We start from the raw sequence: 23267 nt of genomic DNA on the forward strand, positions 1-23267 counted from the left end.
CTATAAAACACTGTTAAAAGAAATAGAAGAAAAGACAAAGAAATGGAAAGACATCCCCTGCTCATGGATTGGAAGAATAAACATTATTAAAATGGCCATCCTACCAAAAGCAATATACAGATTCAATGCTATTCCAATCAAAATTTCAATGTCATTCTTCAAAGAAATAGAACAATTATTGATGAAATTCATATGGAATCACATAAAACCCCGAATAGCCAAAGCTCTCCTGAAAAAAAAAGAAGGGAATGAAGGCATCACACTCCCAGACTTCAAACTCTACAACAAAGCCATAATCATCAAAACTGCATGGTATTGGAACAAGAACAGACATACAGACCAATGGAATCGAATAGAAAATCCAGAAATAAACCCACAGATTTATGGTCAACTAATCTTTGACAAAGGAGCAAAGACTATGCATTGGAGCAAAGAAAGTTTGTTCAATAAATGATGCTGGGAAAACTGGGTTGCTACATGCAAAAGAACGAAGCTTGACCACTACCTCACACCATACACAAAAATCAACTCAAAATGGATTAAAGAACTAGACATAAGACCTGAAACCATAAAATATATAGAAGGAAATACAGGCGAAACACTACGTGATTTGCACATCAAAGACATCTTTACAGACACATCACCCAAAGCAGTGATAGTGAAGGCAAAGATAAACAGCTGGGACTACATCAAATTAAAGAGCTTCTGCACAGCAAAAGAGACAATAACAAAAACAAAGAGATACCCCACCAACTGGGAGAACATTTTTGCACCCAACACTAATGATAAAGGACTGATCACAAAAATCTGCAAAGAGCTGATGAGACTCAACAACAACAAAGAAGATAATCCAGTCCAAAAATGGGCAGAAGAGCTAAAAAGAAACTTCTCTGAAGAGGAAATGCAAATGGCCAACAGGCATATGAAAAAATGTTCAACATCACTTGTCATCAGGGAAATGCAAATCAAAACTACCATGAGATACCATCTTACACCAGTGAGAATGGCACATATTAAAAAAACTAGCAACAACAAATGTTGGCGAGGGTGTGGAGAAAAAGGAACTCTTCTGCACTGTTGGTGGGAGTGCAAACTGGTCCAACCACTATGGAGAGCTGTGTGGAGATTTCTTGACCTACTAAACATAGAGCTTCCATATGATCCAGCAATTCCACTCCTAGGTATTTACCCAAAGGACACAGAAACATCAATTCCAAAGAACACCTGCACCCCTATGTTTATAGCAGCACTGTTTACAATAGCTAAGCTTTGGAAACAGCCTAAATGCCCAAAAATAGATGACTGGATCAAGAAGATGTGGTACATATATACCATGGAATATTACTCAGCATTCAAAAAAGATAAACACATGCAATTTGCAGCAACATGGATGGCACTGGAAAGGATCATGCCCAGCGAAATAAGCCAGAAAGAAAAAGAAAAATACCGGATGGTGTCACTCATAGCAGGAATCTAGAAAACGTAAATAACGGACAAGGAAAATGAATAACTATAAGAAAGTGAAAATCGAAATCAACAAAATACTATGAACCAGAGACACTTTTTGGGGGGTGAGGGGCGGGAGGGCAGGGTTTGGGGTCAGAATGGGGGGGGTTGCAATTGTATGGGGAATATAAAAATAAAATTTATTATTAAAAAAAATAAATAAATAAAAAATAAAACATGAAAAAAAAAGTAAAATTCAAAAAAAAAAAAGAGGCAGGAGTAGATTAAGTCAGCTTAGAGTGAAGAGGTAGCTGGGTACAGACAAACAATCAGAAGTTCAGAGACAGCTGGGCATGGGGAGGGAGAGATGCTAAGAGGGGCCTGTTGCCCACTATATGGTTTCTGACTATGAGTGTTACCCATCTCCAGGTGCACAGCCTTGGAGAGTTGTAAATAGAAGCTCTTCCTTCTGTTTTAACAATGATTACTTTGCTGGAAATAGAATAAGGCGAAAGGAGAAAGCACTAATACCAGCAGGAGACTCTTAGGATAATTTGAATAAAAGGATGCTGCAGAGGTGATAGAGATGGGGAAAATATCAAGAGACTTTCCTCAGCACTGGAAGAACAATTACCATCTACCAAGACAGAAGATGGTACAGGATAGAATGAGGATAGAAGGAAAAGAACAAGATTTCAGGGCCCTCACTCACTCCTGCCCTTTATTTACTCAACAAATAATTTAGGGGAATAACTTATTTGCAAATGGGGGGCAGATTATTTATTTGCTCATTTACAGATGGCTTAAAACCACAAGTGTTCATAATAGTTGTGTAGTAGCTGCTGCTGTTCAACGTGTCTCAGGCCCTTGCTCAGCACTGTATAGGGCCATTCCACAAAAACCACCCCAAGATCTCAGCTCTGCATGGTCTCAGCTTCACAGTCTAGGAGCTTGTGGCTTAAGAGTAACTGAGTCAGAGATCCAGGATCAGTAATATGTGTGAGGTTAGAAATGGAACTTGGAACACATACTAGCCAGGCTCCAAGATATATAATTTCCACTTTTGTAAACTTATTCAGATCTTCTTTATGGAGTAAAATTTACTACATTCTTTTAAATACACCACTCATTTTGATATTTTCATCATGTTAATAGTGATGTGTTGGTAATCCTAAAGTTTCCATCATTCTTTCCTTTTATTTCTATATTTTCTTATATACTCTGAAGTTATTCAGTATAACTCAAGTTCGATCATTATAGAAAACTTTTCATTTTTGCATAGAAGAACTGAGGTGTAGGCCAGAATGGGGAGCAGAACGGGTGGATTTACTGAAATACACTGCTGAGGGGAGCAGAGGGTGAGACAGGAGGTTTGCTGTGCCATGTGTGTCAGCTCCCTGGCCAGGGACTGAACTCAGGCTTTAGTGGTGATTGTGCTGAGACTTAACCCCTAGGCCATCATGGAGGCCCAACACAAAACTTTTTTAAATTTGTATGTCTTTTTTTTTTTTTTTAAAGATTTTATTTATTTATTTATGTAAGAACCGGGGTACAGGCCAGATTGGTGGGTGGGTGAGAGGACTCACCAGAGACAGAGCGGGAAGTAGAACAGGCAGACTGACAAAGTACACTGCTGAGGGGAGCAGCGGGCACGACAGGAGAGGTCTGCCGCGCCATGTGTGACCCTCGCCGCTGGCCGGGATCAAACCGGAGCTGTAGACACTACAGACAGCCTCGCAGTGTGGCGCTCAACCGCCTGCACCACCAGGAGAGGTCCCTATCTGTATTTCTAAGGCTTTCTTTTTATATACATATGTGTGGGGATTATTTCCTGAAAGATACAATACATTGGCAATGCCAGTAAGCTCGAGGAAGGAGCCTGAGAGGTAAGTTTCACTGTGTTTCCTTTGAAGTGCAGCCCTAACCCCTCACAAAGAAAGACCTTCTTCCACTGCTTCTCTAAGAGGGTGAAGGGAGAGAGTTAAAGCCATATCTCCAGTAAGTACCTGGCCTAAGTTTACAGTTAAAACACTGCTGAGGGACACATGGGCACTGGGGCCCGGACACCCCACAAAAAAAGGGAGACACAAGCTTTTTGAACAAGCAGGAAATAAAAGATAAAATCCTTCCATAAAAAGTGGACATACCCCCCCACCCCCGCCCCAGGTTGTATAAATCAGAACTCAAGTAAGAACAGTTTGGCTCTCTACTAAAGACAGGCAAAGATGACCGTGCAATAAAAAGAACACCATGTGCTCCTCCCAGCACATCCAGGAGCATCAGCCAGAAAGAGGAGCAACAGGATCACTTTACCCCGACAGAGATAAGGACTAAATTCTACTCCAGGCCTGTGGATTTCAAAGGCTTTTAACACTTTAAAACTTCACCTGTGTGTTCTTGAAGCTTGGCCTGTGAGGTCACTATTGCCTCCACTGCCCGATTTCTTGCTCTTTATCAAACATGCAGCAATCCGCTGGGCAGGTGCTGTTGTCATCACCCTGGGATCCTGTTAAAATGCAGGTGCTAGGGCCACAGGAGAGCATACACTCTGTCTCTCTCCCTGAGTAACAAGAGCCTGACACTTTATGTCTATCGATCCTAACAACACGCTATTATGTCCCTCCCTCTCAGAAGAGAAACCTGAGTCACAAAGACATTATTCCCCCTTCAGAAAGTCCTGCGGCTCTAACCCCAGGCGCAGAACACAGCCGCTCTGCTGTCACCACCCGCCTGCCACCACTCAGGGCACGCTTGGGGGATGAAGGAACATGCACATCCTCTGAGGCCTCTTAGCAGCAAGGAACCCAAGCACCTGTCACAATGACAGTCTGGGCAGGCAGACAGCCAGTGACTCTGGAGAAGGCCCTGTCCTCGTGAGAAGAGAAGAAGTGAGAAGTGGCGGTAGGCCTGCGTAGCTCAAAATGCTGCTCTATCATGGACAGAGCAGAGAACTGGCCCAAAGTAGATACTTGCTGGAAGTTTCTGTTCCCACTGATTTAAAGTCAAAGATGTGAAAGCTGTTTGTTGTGATTAAAGTAATAACATGGGGCCTCCCCTGGTGGTGCAGCGGTTGAGCGCTGAGCTGTGAAGCTGCCTGCAGCCTCTGCAGCACCAGTTCGATCCCCGGCCGCCGGCGAGGGTCCCACATGGCGCGCAGACCTCTCCTGTTGTGCCCGCTGCTCCCCTCAGCAGCGTATTTCATCAGTCTGCCTGTTCTGTTCCCCACTCTGGCTCTGGTGAATCCTCTCACTCTCCTGCGCTTCTGACTGTACCCAGTGCTTGTATAAATAAATAAATAAATCTTTAAAAAAATAATAAATAACATGAATTGCTTACCAATAGCTGCAAAAAAGGCCTTCCTTCCTGAATTACACTGTGTGAAGTGTTTTATCTATCACTATTCCCAGCAGCCAAGGACAGTAAGTGCTTTCATGGGGGTAAGAAACCCATCACACTTTTACATGGCTGAATACTTTAGATGTATCTACTTTATGTGAACTGGATAGTGCAAATCCCAAAAAATAGCAACTGAGTTGTCACAGAAAGTGTAATATCAACATCAGAAAGAGGATTTCCAGAGTGAGAATGATAGGAGGGATAACAGACAGAAAACCAGGCAGGCAGACGCTGCCCTTGCAAAAAATGTTCCTGGTTAGAGGAAGGGACTCCACGTTGCTAGGCTGCATCCATTCCTGGCCTTTGTTAGGTGAAACAGCTCTCAAATCACCCCCAACCTACCTAATTCTCTGATCAACCCATCACCTTCTACCATTGAGGATAGACTGGTAAGGATTATCCCAGTATTACAGTCATAAATAGGCATTTGTGATTCTCAAACCAATACCTTGAAGTATTTCTAGGTTCTTTTCATCAAAACCATAATTTCAGAAATTATCCATCCTGAACGAGGCAGCACAGTATGGGTAGGAAAGGGGGAATTCCCACAGAGCCAGGGCTCACAGAAAGCTGTAGCCACAGAGACTGTTTCCTCACCACTGTACCTTCAGAAAACACATAGCGAAGCCTTAGAGCCCCAGGGGTGAGATGAGGCAGAGCCCGGGGCTGCCCGATGCTGTTTCTGCAAACCTGTGTGCCGCACCATCATGGTGAAGAGCTGAGCTTGGTCCACCAGCTCAGGAAACAGATTGTCTCCACAGCCAAAGCGGCCCTGTTCATGTTTCAGCTCTGATTTGGAAGGTAATGAAAGTGTCAAAACACAGTCCTTACTACTTCCATTTCCCGAAGTTGGTGTCATTTAGTCAGGACACGACCGCCACTGCAGGGTGACAGATTTATTATAGGATTGAGCTACCAGAACAGTCAGAAACCATCAATAAGCTCATCATAAATGCACTGCTGGAAAGCAATAAAAATGTACTTGCCAGTGGGAATAATCTGTCTTCTACTGTTTCATTTTTTATAAAACCAGTATTAGTCACATTAAAGGAAACCATTTTAAGGAAAAGTCACGTTAACACCACAGACGTCATTTTCTATGGTTCTCTCCGCAATCTGAGGCATGTGTGTGACTGCACAGCTGGAGTCATGGCTGTTCTACACAATGCACAGTCCACCACCCTCCCCCTAAGCACAGCTGGATGCTTGTCTTGCCACAGTTATATGGCCTTGATCTTGGTGATCAACTTTACTGATCACATAATGGCCCCCAGAGAGGAGAGACCACAAGGCAGACATCTCTCTGTTATAGCCCTGCCTCTCCCACGTTCCATCACGTGTCCTGAGCTCTCAGATCTTCATGCAACCCAACCCCACTTGCCTCCACACCCACAGTTCTGCTTTAGTCAAGGTTTTCATATTTTTCCTACTCTCTGTAAGTTCTTTTTTCTTCCAGTTCACTGATATATAAATGACACACAGATTGTGTACATTTCTGGTGTACAACAATGACTTCATATATGCAGACAATGCCAAGTGACCACAATGTTTAGTTAACACCCATCACCTCACCTAACTACTCTTTTTTTTCTTGTGGTAACAAGTTTCAAGATCTAATCTTAGCAGATCTCAAATATGCTATATGGTATCATTAACTACAGTCCCCATACTGTGTATCACATCCCTCTGACTTACTCAACACAAAGACTAAAGCAAGAGAACTATTCCCAAACAATTTCATTTTGTGACAGGTGCTGGGCTCAGAAGGGACAGCAGCCCAGCCTGGCCTCACAGACCCAGACCTCCCCACTCTCTGTCCACCCACCCTTCACCAAGCCCAAGACCAGAGGGGGACCGCAGGCCCCAGTGCTCTGGCCAGCAGCTTCAGCCTCTGCTGCTCTGGGTTCCTAGGCAGGTATGAAGTTCAGCGTGTGAACCTCAGCCCCTTACCTAGCTACCTAGCCCCTCCCCCTCAAGCCCTGCTCCAACCCATACCAACTCCCAGAACCATGACACTCCATATCTTTTGCATCCCTAATTATGAGCATCTTTGTAACAAGCAATGCTCGCTCTTCTGCCCTGAGTGACACCTTTGCAGAGCAGGGTGAGCTGCTATCCCCTCCCTCCATTCATGAGACAAGTGCCTTTTCTTTTTCATGAATAAGCAACGATCAATCACCAGAATCCACTTCCCCTCCCCCAGGCTGGCAGAAGAGAAACACAGCAATCCAGCAAACCCACAAGGACTATCCTTATCCTTGCTGGGTGTACCCCGGTGCTCCTCCACACAGTCCAAGCTCCTCCAGTCAGGGCACTCATCCTCTGGACCCACCTAGAAAGTCAGCGCACTGGATTCCTCTCTTCCCAGATTATCAAACACCTTCCTCTTACAGCTCACACTGCAAGGGCTCAGTGCCCCAGGGTAGAGACCTCAGCAAACAGTTGTAGAGGAAGGAATCCCACACATGGAGAGGAAATTGGGGATCCACACAGGAATCACTGAGACACTAACCAACCCTACTTTTTTTTTTTTTATTATTCAGTATTATTAGTTTTAAAGCCCCAAATCAAAGCAATTAAGTTTTGGGCCTCCCTGGTGGCCTAGGGGTTAAGACTCAGCACTATCACCACTACAGCCTGAATTTAATCCCCACCCAGGGAGCTAACCCACATATGGCACAGCAGACCTCTCCTGTCCCTCCTGCTGCCCTCCTCAGCAGTGTATTTCAGGAGATCTGCCCATTCTGCTCCCTACTCTGTCTCTGGTACTCCTCTCACCCCCTCCCCCACACCTCTGGCCTACACCCCAGTTCTTCTATGCGAAAATTTTTTTTAAAAATTAAGTTTTCCCACATTAGAGCTGTTAACAAGTGGCAGAGTGCTCGGTTTTCTCATGGAAATATGGAAATTGTATACTCCCATGGAACAAAGCAAGCCTTGTTTGCTTATGATGCTCCAGTCTATTTTGGGATTTCTTACTGTTACAGGTCTGTAAGAAGCACACAGCTGGAAACATGAGGTGAAACAAATATACATTTCGCCAGAGAATGAGATGAGAGTGGGGCAAGCAGCAGTGGACTCTAGAGAGGTGCAGGCACCCAAGTCAACGTCTCCCAACAGGAGGTGAACACCCATTTCACCAGCTTAATGGCAAATGCTCCCTCTCTCTGACTGCCCCCCTATGACACCACACAGCAGAGTCAAACTACCCGCTACCCAAGGCACGTGGGACTGTGCTGGGCCCAAGTGCTCTGCCATTTGCAGAGGGACTCCTGTTTGTTATTAGGTCCCTGCTATTGTTTTTTACATTTCTCTCACATTCAAAAGCACCCTGCAGCTGTGCTGTGCCACGGGGCACAGGGCACAGCCCCTTGGAGTCTGCAGTCAGGAGTGTGGTGAGCACATTAAAGAACAAGGAAGAAAGCAGAGCTTCATTCCCTTCCTCAGCTCCCACTTAACTCTTCTCACATACTCCTCAGGCGCTCCCACGGGGAAGCCTGCCTGAGTGTACTACACACCGATGGCTTCCCAGCACCTGAACTTCTCCCCCACCACTCTCACCCAGTCAGTGACTGTGCAGTTATCTGTGCAATTGCACAAAGCTACCAGACATGGACTTGTGAACCATGTAACACACCAAGGGGCAAGCTGTGCACTGGGACCCCAGTACCTGCAGCACCTCAGCAGGTGAGCGGTACATGGGCTGAAGGAGCGAGTCAGGAAGGCCTGGGCTCCAGGCCCCAGTCTGGCCACGACCTCAGGTTACCAATTCCCTCAGCTGGCAGACAGACGTTGGCTCAGAGCCTGAGACTGGAGTCCTGCTGGCTGGAGGGGGTCCAAAGTAGCCATGAGGGACCCAAACTCACCATAGTAAGTGCTGTTGAGCCCTGGCAGAACACCCAGGAGAGAAAGCAGAGGAAGGGATATGCCTGGGATTATTTCCAAGCAGTGAGGGCGGGTGCAGGAGTCCAGGAAGGAGGCAGGCCTTGAGAGCAGGCCGCTCACACCAGGCATGAAGACAAGCAAGTAACTAACAAGAAGGATGTGCCTGGTCCCTGGTGAAGCATCTGGACCAAAGAGCAAAGTGACCCTGCAAAAGGACAACATGACTGTGTATTTTGTTCTTTAAAAAAGACTTCATGGAGGCAATGAGGAAGTCAGAGGAGAGCTGAAAGAAACCAGCAGCTGGGGTGAGACAAGATCTGAAGATGTGGTGGGATCTGAGGACCTGTTTATGGGGCATGGTTGATAAGGGGACTAGGAAGACAAGAAAATGAGGAGAACAGGCACAGGGGACCAGAGGGGATACACTCCCATTTGGAAACACCAAGATGCTGAGTTCAGGGGGACTGTGTGGCAAACCTGACCCCTGTTTAGCACTGGGGACCAAGGACACGTGCCATCCTGCATCTGTGGCCATGGGGGACATGCTAAAAAATCCAGGTAGAGAAGATAGAATGAGGAGACTCACGTCTTTTATTATCCTTTATTCTGATCCGTCTCCTTCTTGAAATAAAAAATGCAAGAACTGAAAACTCAACTAATTCAGATAAAACCTAATGAGCTTTGGCACTTCATTCTATGCTAGAGCACACATTTGAAACTATTCAAATATGCCCAAAGATGAATGAATAAAAATTCACTTAAGTGTGAAAAGTGGCACTAACCCTGAAAGTTTAAGGGACAGCAAAGTCAGAACTGTTGTGAGAAATACATACTCTGATCTTTCTGAGAAACATTTAAAAAATAATAAAGATGATTCTTTTAGAAATCTTGCCAGTTGTGATGACATGGATGGATGTGGAGGGGATTATGGTAAGCAAAAAGTGAGAAAGACAAATACTAGATAATTTCACTCATGTGTAGAATATAAAGAAATAAAATAAAACAAATGACAGACAAAACAAATCCCAAAAATCTGTAGAACTGAGGCTAGCAGAGGGGGAGGAGGAGGAGTAAAGTGAAGGGCCCGATGGTCTATGGAGGATTGAGGTGTTTTGTTGGTGGGTGTCGTATGTAACATCCATGTGAAGTATGAGCCTATACCCCTAAATCAAACTCAGTGTTGTAAACCAATGTTACCTCAATACAAGATACTACAATTCTTAAATTTTTAACTTAAATTTTAAAAAATGATTCTTTTCGAAAAGAAAACCCTAGAGTTTTTATTTCGTGGAAGAAAACTATAGAAGAACAAATCAACAAATGAACAGCTCCACTCTCTGAATTTTGAGAACCTATCTTCAAAAGAACAGAAGAGAGAAACGCTTCTCCTTTTAAACTTACTCCCCTACTCTTGATTTTTTAAACCATTTTTTTCAGGCATGATTGACATACAAAAAACTGTACATATTTAATGTATACAGCTTAATGAATTTGGAGATAAATACATACTGAGAAACTATCACCACATTTCTATACCATAAACATATCCATCATCCCCATAGGTTTCCCAGTGCCCTCTTCATATTATGACTATAAAGAAGAATAAGAACACTTAAGATCTACCCTCTCAGCAGAGTTTTAAGTATGCACTCCAGTACCACTAATCTAGGTCCTATGCAGCATATGAGGCCTCCAGGACCCGTTTATCTTGCAGAACTGAAACTATGAAAACCAAGTCAGGGATGTCTCCGAGAACTCTGACTGTCCACCTGCAGTGTGGATGACTCAAGAGCTATCCCACCTCCTGCCCCACCCAGGCTGTGCTGCAGCAGAGTCATGGTGCCCAGCTTCTCCACTAGCTGGCCGGATGACAGGCACTGCCACAGGCATGCTGACCAGGCCTCCAGCGGTCCGGGCTCCCGTCCTCCTCAAAAGTTCCCTTCAAGGGAAGGAAAACCTCTCACACATAATGTCAAAAATAGGAAACTAGCCCATATCTTGGGGAAGGGCTGCATTCACCCACCTGTACATGAGAATTTTAGATAGCTCTTAAAAACACCACTTTAACTAAGAAACCACTAATTCTTTTTGACTCTGGGACATTACTTTGGATAATGTCCCTTAGACAGACCAAATGATGTAACTTGTTAAAAAAAAATGTCCATAGCAACAATATTTACAAGTACTCAGAATACTTGTAAATGTGTAAGAAATACTGGAATGAATGAATAAAAAACAATAGAATGCAAATGAACAACCATGAAAGAACATTAAAGCAAATTACCATTTAGTCATAATGCTTATTAACTGAGAAGCATTAAGAATGGCAGGGACATTACCGTCTATACAGAAATGTACACAAGGTAATTTTTAAAGAAAAAAGAAGAGAGCAAAAAGTATGTACATACAAACTGCGTAAGTATTCATAAAAAGTTCACTAATAATGAGGCAAGTGAGGAGAAAGACATTCAATTCAGTATCTATTGCACTTTTTAAAAAAAAATTTATATATACTTTACATCATTGTTCATTTTTAAACAGTTTGCTTCCCCCCACCCCAGGTGCAGTCCCCATAAAGTTTCCTTCACCAATGCACCCGTGCACCATCACCTCAGTCCCCTGTGCTCCTTCCTCCCTTTCTCTGGTCCCTCTCCCTCCTCCTCCACTGCAGGATGTCTCTGGTTTATAATTGTCTGTTTTTGTTTTTGTTTTGTTTTGTTTTGTTTTATATTGTTATTATTTTTCCCCTGATGTCTTATGTGGTTGCCCTATATTCCTCCTATAAGTGAAACCATCCAATATTTTTCTTTTTCCTTCTGACTTATTTCACTGAGCATAATTCCTTCTAGCTCCATCCATGTTGCTGTGAATGGCATGAGCTTATCTTTTTTGATTGATGAATAGCATTCCATTGTGCATATATACCACTTTTTATCCGTACAAAGCTACAATGAAGTTGATCATTGGAACCTAAACGAATAAATACGGCCTCAACTTTTTCTCCTAGCATATTTTGCAACAGTTCCCTTTTCAAAGGTTTGCAGAGGACACATAAACTGGAGGGGGAGACAAAGACACAGGGGTTGGCTGACCTGCAGTGGGGTTCGGTGGCTGTCTGGTGTAGGACACGTTGAACGCAGGTTCTTCGATCAGCGGTGGGGGGTACATGCGCCTCCGGATAAAGAAGCCAGCTCCACAGCAGAAAAGCACACCCATCATCAAGAGGAACCTGAGGGAAAACAACGCGAGGGCGAGTTTGGAACCATGCTCCTGGGGCTTCCTGGAATACACCTTAGAAACTATAGGAATAGAGAAGATATTCTTGTCAATAAAAAAAAAGCTGAGATTTTTAAATCTCTTGGTTCTAAGTGCAACAGAACATTCACCAACTGTGACTCTGAAGTCCAAAGGGCAGTGGTAATGGACAGAACCTTTGTGCAACTCATCTCAGAATTCTCAGTGACTGTCATGTCACTGATTTTGATAAAAGACTGATGACTAAGCCCAAGACTTCTCCCCTCCTCACCACGGCACAATACCTAGACATGGGGAGTCAGACTGAACAGACATAATTGGAAGCATTTGCCCATCTCTAAAGTGAATTTATGAGGGCACAGGTGGAATGTTCCAGAACCTCACACAATCTGCTCACTCTGTGCGGGCAGCAAACTGCCCTGTGACGGATGAGGACACAGCAGAATCAGCCACATAATGGTCAAAGGCATATGGCCACACATAAATGAAATTTAAGAAAAGAATAGGTGATAAAATCTTTGAGACTATTAATATGATGTCAAGTGTAAAACCACCAGTCAGCCATTAAGTATTTACTGGACAACCTTGGAATACTGAGCTTGAAGAAAGACAAAGGCACAAGATAGGAGATGATTCAGGGAAAAGCTGAAACTGTGACTTTTGGTCTGTCTTCCAATTTGTTTCCCTTCAACAAGCAGTTTCTAAGGACCCGCTACACTCCCGCACAGCACTGTGTTGTAACAAGACAGGTGAGTGTCACTCCCTGACACTGAACTTGAATGCTAATCAGGGAGGAGACTGTAAACTATAAATGTATAAAAGTACTATTTACAACTCGGAAAGTGCCAGAAAGAAAAACAAGCAATACATTTGTGTAATTAAATATACATGATTTACTGTTTTTGCCATTTTTAAGTGTGCAATTCAGTGCAACAAGAAGTTTTAACAAGGATATCTGGCACAGTGAGGAAGATCTGAGAAATGTCCTTTATTTCAGAGCAACCTCTGAGCTGAGTTCTGAAGAATGAAAGAAAGACAGGTTGCGGGAGAGAGGTGGAGAGACCAGGAGAGGAGGTCTGTGGCTACAGCCTAGCAGTGAGAGGTGGGAACCACACAAGCAACCCCTTCATCTCTTAAAACTAACTTCCCCCAGGACTCTGTGCTAATCTTATGTTCAACATGGGGCCTGACGATAAACATTAGAGCAGAAATACAAGTACAGAGAGGCTGAAAGCATACTTAGGTTTCATCTCCTCAGACTGCTGGCCCCTCCCAAAAGCCTGGAGCACTACAGTGCAGAAGCCCCTGGGACCCTTCTGTGAGAGAAGCCACATGGTGATGCTGTCAAATGGGACAGAAATGACACAGCTCCTCACTCCCTGCACAAAGAATGGGGCAGGGACAGATCAAAGTCACAGGGCAGGAGGCCAACTACTGGCTTAGGGTTAATTATCACCAGATTCGTTCTGGACTGAAACTTTTGTCTGGGAAGAACTTATTTGAGGGGCCTCCCTGGAGGCCTAGGGGTTAAGTCTCAGCGATATCACCTTGACAGCCTGAGTTCAATCCCTGGGCAGAGAGCAAACTCACATCTGGCACAGCAGACCTCTCATGTCTCACCCGCTGCTCCCCTCAGCCGTGCATTTCAGTAAATCCACCTGTTCTGTTCCCCATTCTTGTCCTTGGTGAAGCCTCTCGAAGTCTCACACCTCTACCCTATGCCCCAGTTTTTCTATGCAAAAGTAAATTTAAAAAAAAAATTAGGGGCCTCCCCGGTGGTGCAGGGGTTGAGCGCTAGGTTGCGAAGCTGCCCGCAGCCTCTGCAGCGCTGTTCAATGCCCAGCTGCTCCCCGGCCACCGGAGGAGGGTCCCGCATGGCGTGCAGACCTCTCCTGCAGCCCCCTGCTCCCCTCAGCAGTGTACTTCGGTCCTTCTGCCTGTTCTGCTCCCTGCTCTGGCTCTGGTGAATTCTCTCACCCTCCTGCGCTTCTGACTGTACCCAGTGCTTGTATAAATAAAGAATAAAAAAAAAAAAAAGAAAGAACTATTTTGAGAGGGGAGTGACAGGGGCAGGGGAATGAGCTCATAGGGACAAGGAAAGAGGAAGCAGGATGTAGGGGGAGCTGCTGTAGTAAGAAAAGTTGGAACTATAGATTCCCTTTCATTGCTAAATAGGTTGGGGCGGGGAGGTGGGGGTGCTCTCCAGGGATTAAGAGAGGAAGTCTGTGCCTTTTCTGTCATCAAAAGTAAACTGGTTTCTTCACTTCCAGTTGATCCAGGGCTGGACTGCTCCCTGGACTCAGAGTAGAAACTCCAGTTTCAGGGCTCTCACGAGCCAGTCAGGCGTCTGCTCGGTGGTAGTGAGCTTCCATGTCTGCCTGGACTTCCAAGTGCTGCCTGGCCACCTTTTTCTAATCTTGGCAATTTCATGTAGACCATCTAGGTAAAGATTACTCAAGATTTTAGAGGTAGCCAGAACTTCTGAAAGCATTCTCCTCCGAACCACTGCTTCGTGATAAGGGACCAGAAGCCCTGAGCAGTCACATGGAGCCAGTCTGCACAGCAGCCCTTCCTCCTTCCACAGGAAGCCCTTGTCACACAGCCAGCTCTGTCCTCACCCTCTGTGCTCCCCTCCAAACACCTGGGCCACACTGTGAGTGTTCCATCACTCCCTCAACCAGGTCCAACCTTTTGTCCCCATCTCTGGGATGTTACTCCCTGTACCTGGAATGCCCTCTCCAAGGCTCAGTTGGAAGCTTTGTAGTTCCCCGCCCCCTGCACTTTCTTGCCATCAGAGGCTCCATGCCTTTTCCATGCCACTGTTTCATCTTCTCCACATGTAAAGAGCCTGTTAAGACATCTGTCTCTTCTGCCAGTCTGCAGGCAGGGCCTCTCCATGGGCCTCTGGCCCGCACGGGACACTTATGTTTACTGAGAGAAGGAACATGTCCTTTGACATCAGCAGGTCACCTCAGACACATCTCACAGTGTTCTGGTTACATATTGAGTTTAGCAGAGATCTCAGAGCCTCAATTCTAACTACATCAAATGTCCTGTCATCTGGCACTCTGACTTTGAGACCTGCTCTCACCAGATGGGACTCGTCAAGACATCTCTGCAGGGATCCCACTATGTCACCTGTGCATTGAGTCCACCCACAGGAGACCGGGGCCAGTAGCTCCAAAAGGCCTGGCCACCAGCTCAGGGAATGCTGAGGTGCCCTGCAGCCCAGTCAGCCTGGAGCATCAGCATTTTCTTCTCTTTAATTGTATCACACTTGAACGTCAACAAATTTTTCATTTTAGGAGCAGTCCAGCAACCTCATCACCATTCATTAGGTGCTTCAAACCAACCTGACATACCTGAGAGCCCTTTTGGGACTCCTATTTCCTCCTACAAGATCCACAGAGGAAGATTCTCTGTGAAAATATGCTTGAAGCTAGGTAAAGGTCTCAAAGGCTACCTCCTCCTGGTCCTCCTCTCCCCAGCACTGGTAGCAATCCCCTCACCTGAAGTGTACACCACGGTGTTCACATTCAGAAAATCTTAAGACAAAAAACAAAATCATCACCGATCATATGGAGTTTTAGATATTAGTAACCATGAGGTGGAATAAGCTGGCAGCAACAAACCATTGTCCAGGGGGCTGTCCTTATGAGCCAGCCATGAGGGAGACCCCACCAGTGTCAGTTGAGTCAGTCTCCAAATGGCCGATGCCCAAGGGAACAAGTGTCAAGCTGGAAAGCCCAAACCTCACCACAAAAATTCAAGTGGCTACTAGAACATACTCAGTAAAGGTCTTAAAGTCTTAAGAAATCAGTAGTGTCAGAATTTTTCAGCCATACAGAAGCTTAAGTTTTAAAGCTAGTGAAGTTTTAACCCTTTTTGGAGTTACAGTTCCACTGTAGCTGAAGAGAACAGGAGCTGGTTTTAGGCAAATCCTTTCCCATATAAGCTCTGCTTTCCTTTGACATCTGAAACAACATGTCTGATCTATAGAGACAGATAAGCCCTGGACACCCAAGATGTCATCTCTGAGGATGGCAATCGACAGGAAGCCAGCCCCTTCCCTTCCTGAAATGTGCAGCTACAACCTTCTAGCACATTCCCTTGTTGTCTGCAATGAGGCTTTACAGCTCCTCCAGCTGGAAGAGAGACAGGAATGCAGACTGCCTGTCTTGAAAGTCAGGATTCAGCAGACAGTGTGAGTATGGAAGACTTCTGGGCAACAGAAACTTTACCACTCAGTTTTCTGATGCTCAGCCTTTCAAAGAGCTCCATTTCAGAAAGTCGCAAAGAAACTGCTAAAGGGCTAGTCCACCTTCCAAAAGAAAAGTGGTTCTTCCCCAGCCACAGCTCCTAGAAACAGGAATGGGTTTTCTGCAAACTGTGAGCAAAACTGCTCATCACAAAGCCAAACCTGAATGTATCTGCTTTCTCGACCAAGGTTCTCCCAGAAGTCATGATCTCAGGTGAAGGTGAAGCAACGCTTGTGGTGATGATACTGACTGTGGGCAGAGCCTTGAGGGGGTGAGGTTAGAGAAAGGCACCCAAGACCAGAAGAGTTATGACCTACCAGAAATACCAGAGCCTCTGTATGGAGAGGGCCCGCACGCAGCACCGGGAGCCACAGCAGTCCTCATAGGGGCGGCATCTGCAGAGAGAGGGGCACAAGCTGGTCAGTGTCCAGAGATGGAAGGAAGGCCAGTCATGGGGTCCAGGCAGAGTTCAGTGCATAGAACAGCAACTAGCAGAGTGGACCATTCTGGGGTCTGGTGGCCCACAGGGAAGGTGCTAAGGTGGACATGGTGGGTGTAATTCAAAGCACTGTGTCACTGCCCGTCTCTGTGTGCTAATCACAGCAGTTTCCATCTGGGGCGCAGCCATGACCAAAACCTGCCAGTGCTGCAACCAGAAGGAAGCTTGACAACAGACTGCAGCGTGCTGCCGACCTGCTCAGCTCAATCCCGAGAGTCCAAAGATGGAAACACGGCACTGCTATGCCAGGGAGGGTAAAAGCAGGGGTCATGGAGTCAGACAAATTAAAAGGTTTAGCCCTGCTCTGGCATTTGCTAGCTGCAGGACTTCTGGCAAGTTATTGAGCCTCTGAAAGTCTGCTTCCCCATGGGCAGGCCTCCTTCACAATGCTGTTGTCAGATGTGAGGCTACCATCCTTAGATAAAGTGGGCAAGGACACACATTATTCTCTGTTCCCCCAATGCCTGAGGCCTGGGCCCCGGGCAGGACAGGGTACAGGTGATGTCACTCAGTGACAGCCCAATAACAGCCCTCATGGAGGACAGGATCCAGTACAGGCCCCAAGCAGTCAACTCAGAATCCTCAATATTTCTGCCCTTCCCCAGCACAACTGCTCCCATTTTTCAGAAAAAGAGAACACATTGTGACAACACCAGTCCTTTGGTTCTGCACTCTGGCGATCACAAACAAGCTTGCACTGAGCCGTGTAAGCCCAGGAGACAGCAGGTGGGGAGTGGGGTGAATGTTTCTCAATAATAAATGGCCATGTAACTAGGCTCCAGGCTCCAGCCACTTCTATTCTTTAAAAAAAAAAAGTTAGTTCACCTCAAAATGGGGAGAGAGAGAATTTGTAACATGATGAAATCTAACAGGACCTACTATCAAAACAGGAACTTCAGGCAGCAGGATTCAGGCCTGAACCATATGGCCAACAGCCAACCTGGTGCCATTCAAAGTACCCAGAAGACTCCGGACAGGAAAAGCTTCTTAAAATTCAAGAAGAACTTGGGGAAGGCTGATAATTTGCAAGCAGAGAGAATCAGACATACACCTTCCTATCATCTTGCCTGGAGGGAAAGGAGACTGTATAAGAAATGACTGGGAAGGATGAGCCTTCACCATTTCGGCCTCAGGACTCAGAAGCTCCAAGAACCTGGCTCTACTGGATCAGATGCACTGAGCTTCCACTCTGATACAACCCCAGAACGTATTTTCAGAGTATAAAGTGCCATACCTAATCCTCTAAAGAGTTTGATATTTTATAGGGGGAAAGCATCAGGAAACACATCAGAGATCATTTTTCTTCTAAAACAGTATATATCATTTTTCTTCTAAAACAGTATTTGAAGCCTGCAGTTTCTCCTGTTTCCATGCTGTCTCAAAATCCTTAGTGGCTGTGAAATTCATATGTTTTCCATGTGCACCCCTTATTCACTGTTTCCCTTTTTATATCCCTTCTTTTCAACATACATCTACAACTAATAAAAGCCTACTTCCAAATAACAACAGCTTAAAAATCAGTTGGGAGAAATACACAATTTGATCCAAGATCCTGAACATTGAATTTAGAGATAATTCCAATATAAACTGGTTTGTATAATGTAGAAAGTGTGAGGGAATAACTCCCCAGGAAACACTAGTTGAGACAGAGAATTATGAGTTAAGATGGAAGGTTATAAGTTGAAATAGAGTTAAATGTTAAGATGGAGCTCAACAGACAGGAGGTTCAATTCTAGCCACACCCTGAGGCCCTAAGGCTTACTTCTATCACTTCAAATCCAATACCCAATCATTGCTGAATCCTGTATCACAAAGGACAACAAACTGAGGTGAGCAACACCCCCCCCAACACACACACACACACACACACACACACACACACTCTCCAATCCTCTCAGGGCCAAGGAAAGATTACTTAGTATGCCAAATTGCTATAATTTTGATGAAACACTCTCAGACTGGTGACATAAACCAATCTGTTTCACTTGCATCAACTAACCAACATCTAGCAGAATAACCAAAATGTACTCCTAAATATGCTACTGGTTCTCAGAACCCACGCATCTAATGCACTCGTAGTCATCGAAGCGCAACTGGGAACTCTACAGTGTCCTGGGTATAGCAATTAAACTCATAACATAGGAGTCCCCGCATGGAAGGGCTTTCTCTCTAGGAGAGGAAGACAAACAATAAGCAAGTAAAATAGGAGCTAAATTCAAAGGGAATAGGTTCCACTATGGTGAGAAATAAAGGAGGAGCAGCAACTTGAGAGCACAGGGGATGGGGAGGGACAATACAATATTTTTTCTCTTCATTTTATTTTATCTATATTTTACATCATTCTTCATTTTTGTACAAAGTATGCTTTCAATACAATTTTGAATAGGATGTTTAAGGATGACAGAGGTGACATCTGGCTGACAGTGCCCTGGACCAGCACATGCCCCCCATATTGGGGGAGTGCTCCTCTCGGGAGCTAGGGCCACAGACACTCATCCAGTCCCACAGGCAATGCGGCCACACGCAAAGAACAGTTAAGCACACAGTAGGTGGGAACCCCCCTCTGTAGGGAGAGCTCTGGAGCATCAGGGGATCTAGTCCAGAACTGGACAGGCAAGTACCCCACCACTGCACCAACACCACTGCCTACCCACATAGCCCAGAGCATCATGTACAACAGCTGCTCAGTGCCCATCACTTAAGAATCTCAAAAGTCTTAGGTAAGTGAAGCATGTATGTGTGTGTTCTATGTGTGTGAGCCCCCTCGTGCAGATGTGCACACAGGTGTGCATATGTGTGTGGAAGAAGGGGGAACACTCAAGGGAGACAAAGGACTTCTTGCTTTTAGGGTTCACAAGGGAGGTAGAGTTCAGATAATTCTCTTTACATAAAAAGATGGAACAGTTTCCTATCAAGAATTTGCAAAGAAACAGTCCTTAGTCATCATAGTAGATGTGGTAAATGTGACAATGTGGACAGCAAAAGTCAAGATAACGCCAAGACTGACATTTTAGAGGGGGGAAAGCATCAAGAGACGTATCAGAGATTATTTTCCTTCTAAAACATTTTCCTTTGAACCCTGAAGTTTCTCCTCTGCTTCCAAGCTGCCCCAAAATCCCTAGTAGCTGTGAAATTCATGTTTCCACATGAGTATACAAATGGGTACACAGCCTGGGTGATTCCCCTCCCTTGGCTGTGTGGGGTCCTGTGACTACAATGCATGGTCACTTCATGATCTGGAACATAAATGGCATGTTGTAGAAGACGCTGCCATAGCAGATGGGGGCTCTGAGGACTAGCTGCCATGGTGTAAGAGGCCACGCAGCTAGGACTGAGGGAGAAGGCCAGGAGCCTGGTGCCACCACCAGAGGACAGCCAGAAAGGCAGGCCCATAGCCCAACAACAAGGAACTGAACTCTGCTGTGACTTGAATGATGTTGCAAGTGGACCTCAAGCTTCAGATGAGGTGACAACCTAGACAATCCAGATTTTCTCACACAGATTTCAGCTGCGTGAGACCCTGAGCAAAGGACCTCAGCATGGTGCCCAGACTTGTGAGGTACAGGAACTGCAGGATGATAAACATTTTTCACTCAGCAGAATACTAGTACAAGCAAGAAAAAAATATACAGGTGTGGGCACTTCTTACATGCTACATACTAGGCAAAGAGCTGCACACAAAGTGTCCATATATAAGGTAAATATGTAATTATGTCTCTCTTGGTCTAGGACTGAGCCCACAACGAGTCCAGCCATCAATCTTTTAAAAGGGCTGAAAGAGGCTCTTGGTTTCTCTGGGAACTTCATATAGACCAGAAAGATTCCCCAAGTGCCTACCCCAGTCTATGTCAAGAATGCTACAATAAGGTGATAACTTAATCACAAACGACAATAAATATGACATTAGGGAAATGGATGGTGTTAATTTAGAAAGAAGTGCCAGACTCCGACGATGCAATTCAACACAATAGTGTTTTTCAAGTGTGACTCACCAACTAGTGGATTGTGAAATCAGGCTATTGGGTTGTGACGTGAAATATCATTGGAAAAATCTGAGGGTATTGGATACAGGAATTGTTTTTTAAACTTGGGTTTCAGTCCTCCACAGCATAAGCCAGATTTCTTCAAAGCCACTGCTAGGGAAGCCCTAAGTCAGAAGTGGACAGGTTCTGGATTCTGGTGTGTCTACATTGGCCTTTTTCAAGCTCCTGGCAGGTCGTGGGCAGTTTCAGACCCAAGTCCCCTGATGGGAAGGTCATTTTCTGCTCTTTCTGGCCCCCACATGCCTTCTGCCTGGGTGACAGTGGCCAATGTCTATTGCGTCTATGCTTCTAATTCTATTATAAGATATCTACATGATCAAATTCTAGAAGGTGTAACTCTCACAAAGACCCTTGAAATGGGAATGCCGCTTACCTGCCTACTCACAAACTGCCTTTGCTGTGGGAGGAGAGCAGGTAGCTGCACAGGTATGAAGAGCAGAGGCAGGAGTGGCGCCAGGGAGGAACCAGTCTGTAGTCCTCCAGGTTCAGAATCCTATCCCTCCACTGCTCATAACCTTTGCATCTACAATGTTTCCTGCATCTCCCTTTGAGTTTATCCCTAATTATCTCAAATTGCCTCAGCTCTGGGCACAGTGAGGGCTGAAGGGATTCTTGGGAGTCCATCCAACTCTTGTAACCAAGAAATTAGCATAAAAGTAGAAAGCAGGTAGAGGGATAAAAATGGAAAAAGGGTCCATTTACTCAAAAGCTGAATTTGCTAAAGTGCGTCCCTTTCAGAGTCACGCTACATGGAAGCATTCTGTGCTGTGAAACCTAAACCTAAGCAGCATCCTTTTCCCCCAAATTAGAGAACGCAGGAAACAAAAATCTCTATAAGCTTTTAGACATCTCAGAGCCTCTTGTCTCAAATTCTAGGACACGCACATCTCTGCCTGTGACTGTATCTCCCTTAAAGGACTTGGAGTGTAATAATTTTGAATTCCTAATTCACATCACTCGCTGTTGGCAATATTCAACCCTAAGTGCCCAGCTCTCACTTTCCGGGATCCAAATTTGGAATACCAGCAGTAAATACACATTGTCAACTGATTATCTGCTTTATTTTCTCAAAACAGAGTGTCCTTTATGCTCCCTTATTCAGCTGAACACCCATTCACTCCAAGCATCCTTGTGGCTCATCTGCAGTCCTGGCCTGGCTCCCATGTGGATGCTAATGAGTGCCAGCCACTTAAAGGAGCACCAATTACCCATGGAGTGACACTGTTACTCCCTTTCTCTCTGATGCTTTCTTCCAATGAGCCTGCGGATAAAGTGGGGCCCTAAGTACACACCTGCTGACATTCCAAACAGCTGTAATTATAAAAAGAACATTAAGTGAAACAGTGAATTACAAGTAGTAAACATTAGCAGGCAGTCTAGCATACTAAATTTGCCATCCACTGATGCATCAGACCTAGTGCTCCGAGTGCCTCAGCCTGGAAATGGCATGGGTGTTCTAAAGGGCAGCTGAAGACCAACTCAGTCATTACCTCCCACTGTACCGGTTGCAGAAGAAATCAGGATGGAGACAGCAGAATGGAATTTTCCTTCTTTTTCTAGACATGTTCCCAGATGTTCCTTACATCTTGTTGCCAGACTTGCAGTAGGAAGGAACAAACAGCAAGTCTCATTACTGAGACACACATGATCACTTTGAAAGAATGAAAAAGCATGTTCACCAGCAGAAACAGGCCCTGGATTGCTTCCTGTTTGGCAATTATCCTGAAGCATCTCAGGAGCCAAACATATTTCTGATGAGTTCAGAGAATGGCATGGCCCACTCAGAACAGCTGATAGTAATTAAGCACATCACAGAGATAAAATCTGGTGTCTCTCCCCTGTAAATAATAGACAATATGATCCCAAGGGCACATAATGTGAAGGAAGCATATGTCTGGAAGCATCTCTGCATACCAGTGATTAAGAGCAAAAGCAAAGGGATATCCCTTTGGACATTTTAGGATTTAAGAAATAAGCATATGTCACACTTAGCACTGTCCAGTGGGGGAGGATCTGGCCCCTGGACACATTTACTCTAAGTCTTTGGAACACATACATCTCAGAAGTAGAAATGGATAGCATATTAGGTCAGGAAATGTTTAACATTAATGAAGTCACAAAATCATTCTATTAAAGAAAAATGGGGAAATATTATATATAAGCTTCCTATGTGGCAAAAAATGGAGGAGCAACTAAAATATAAGTATTCAGGTAATGTTCCAGACATGGTATTAATGGGGGGTCTGAGTGTGTGTGTGTGTGTTAAATAAAGAATAAGACATGGCTAAAAAGAGAAAGCTGTAGAGTTTTAAATAAGTTCCTGTCAACACCATTTATTTAAAAAGCCAATCTTTTCCCTGCCTGCCAGACTAAGTATCAGCAGACCATTTTCTTCCTTCTGGTATTTACCAGCACAATGCTTCTCCTTCCTGTCCAATTCCAAGGTCCTTAGTTTGATAGTTGGTCGTCAGTTATATACTATGC

At 44.9% G+C, this 23267-nt stretch overlaps 1 protein-coding gene across 2 annotated transcripts in view; it reads right to left on the reverse strand.

The window, feature by feature from the left end:
- Positions 1–23267, reverse strand: part of VOPP1 (VOPP1 WW domain binding protein) — a 103244-nt gene that overhangs the window by 12103 nt on the left and 67874 nt on the right. For both annotated transcript variants that reach the window (XM_037493536.2, XM_037493543.2), the window contains exons 3-4: positions 16559–16636; positions 11820–11956 (exon numbers count right to left, since the gene is read on the reverse strand). In XM_037493536.2, the coding sequence (XP_037349433.1) occupies positions 11820–11956; positions 16559–16636 (215 nt within the window). The remainder of the gene's footprint in view (positions 1–11819; positions 11957–16558; positions 16637–23267) is intronic.

Source organism: Talpa occidentalis, unplaced genomic scaffold (assembly GCF_014898055.3).
Source record: "Talpa occidentalis isolate TD23 unplaced genomic scaffold, MPIMG_talOcc4v2.1 talOcc4.10, whole genome shotgun sequence".
Taxonomy (NCBI): Eukaryota; Metazoa; Chordata; class Mammalia; order Eulipotyphla; family Talpidae; genus Talpa; species Talpa occidentalis.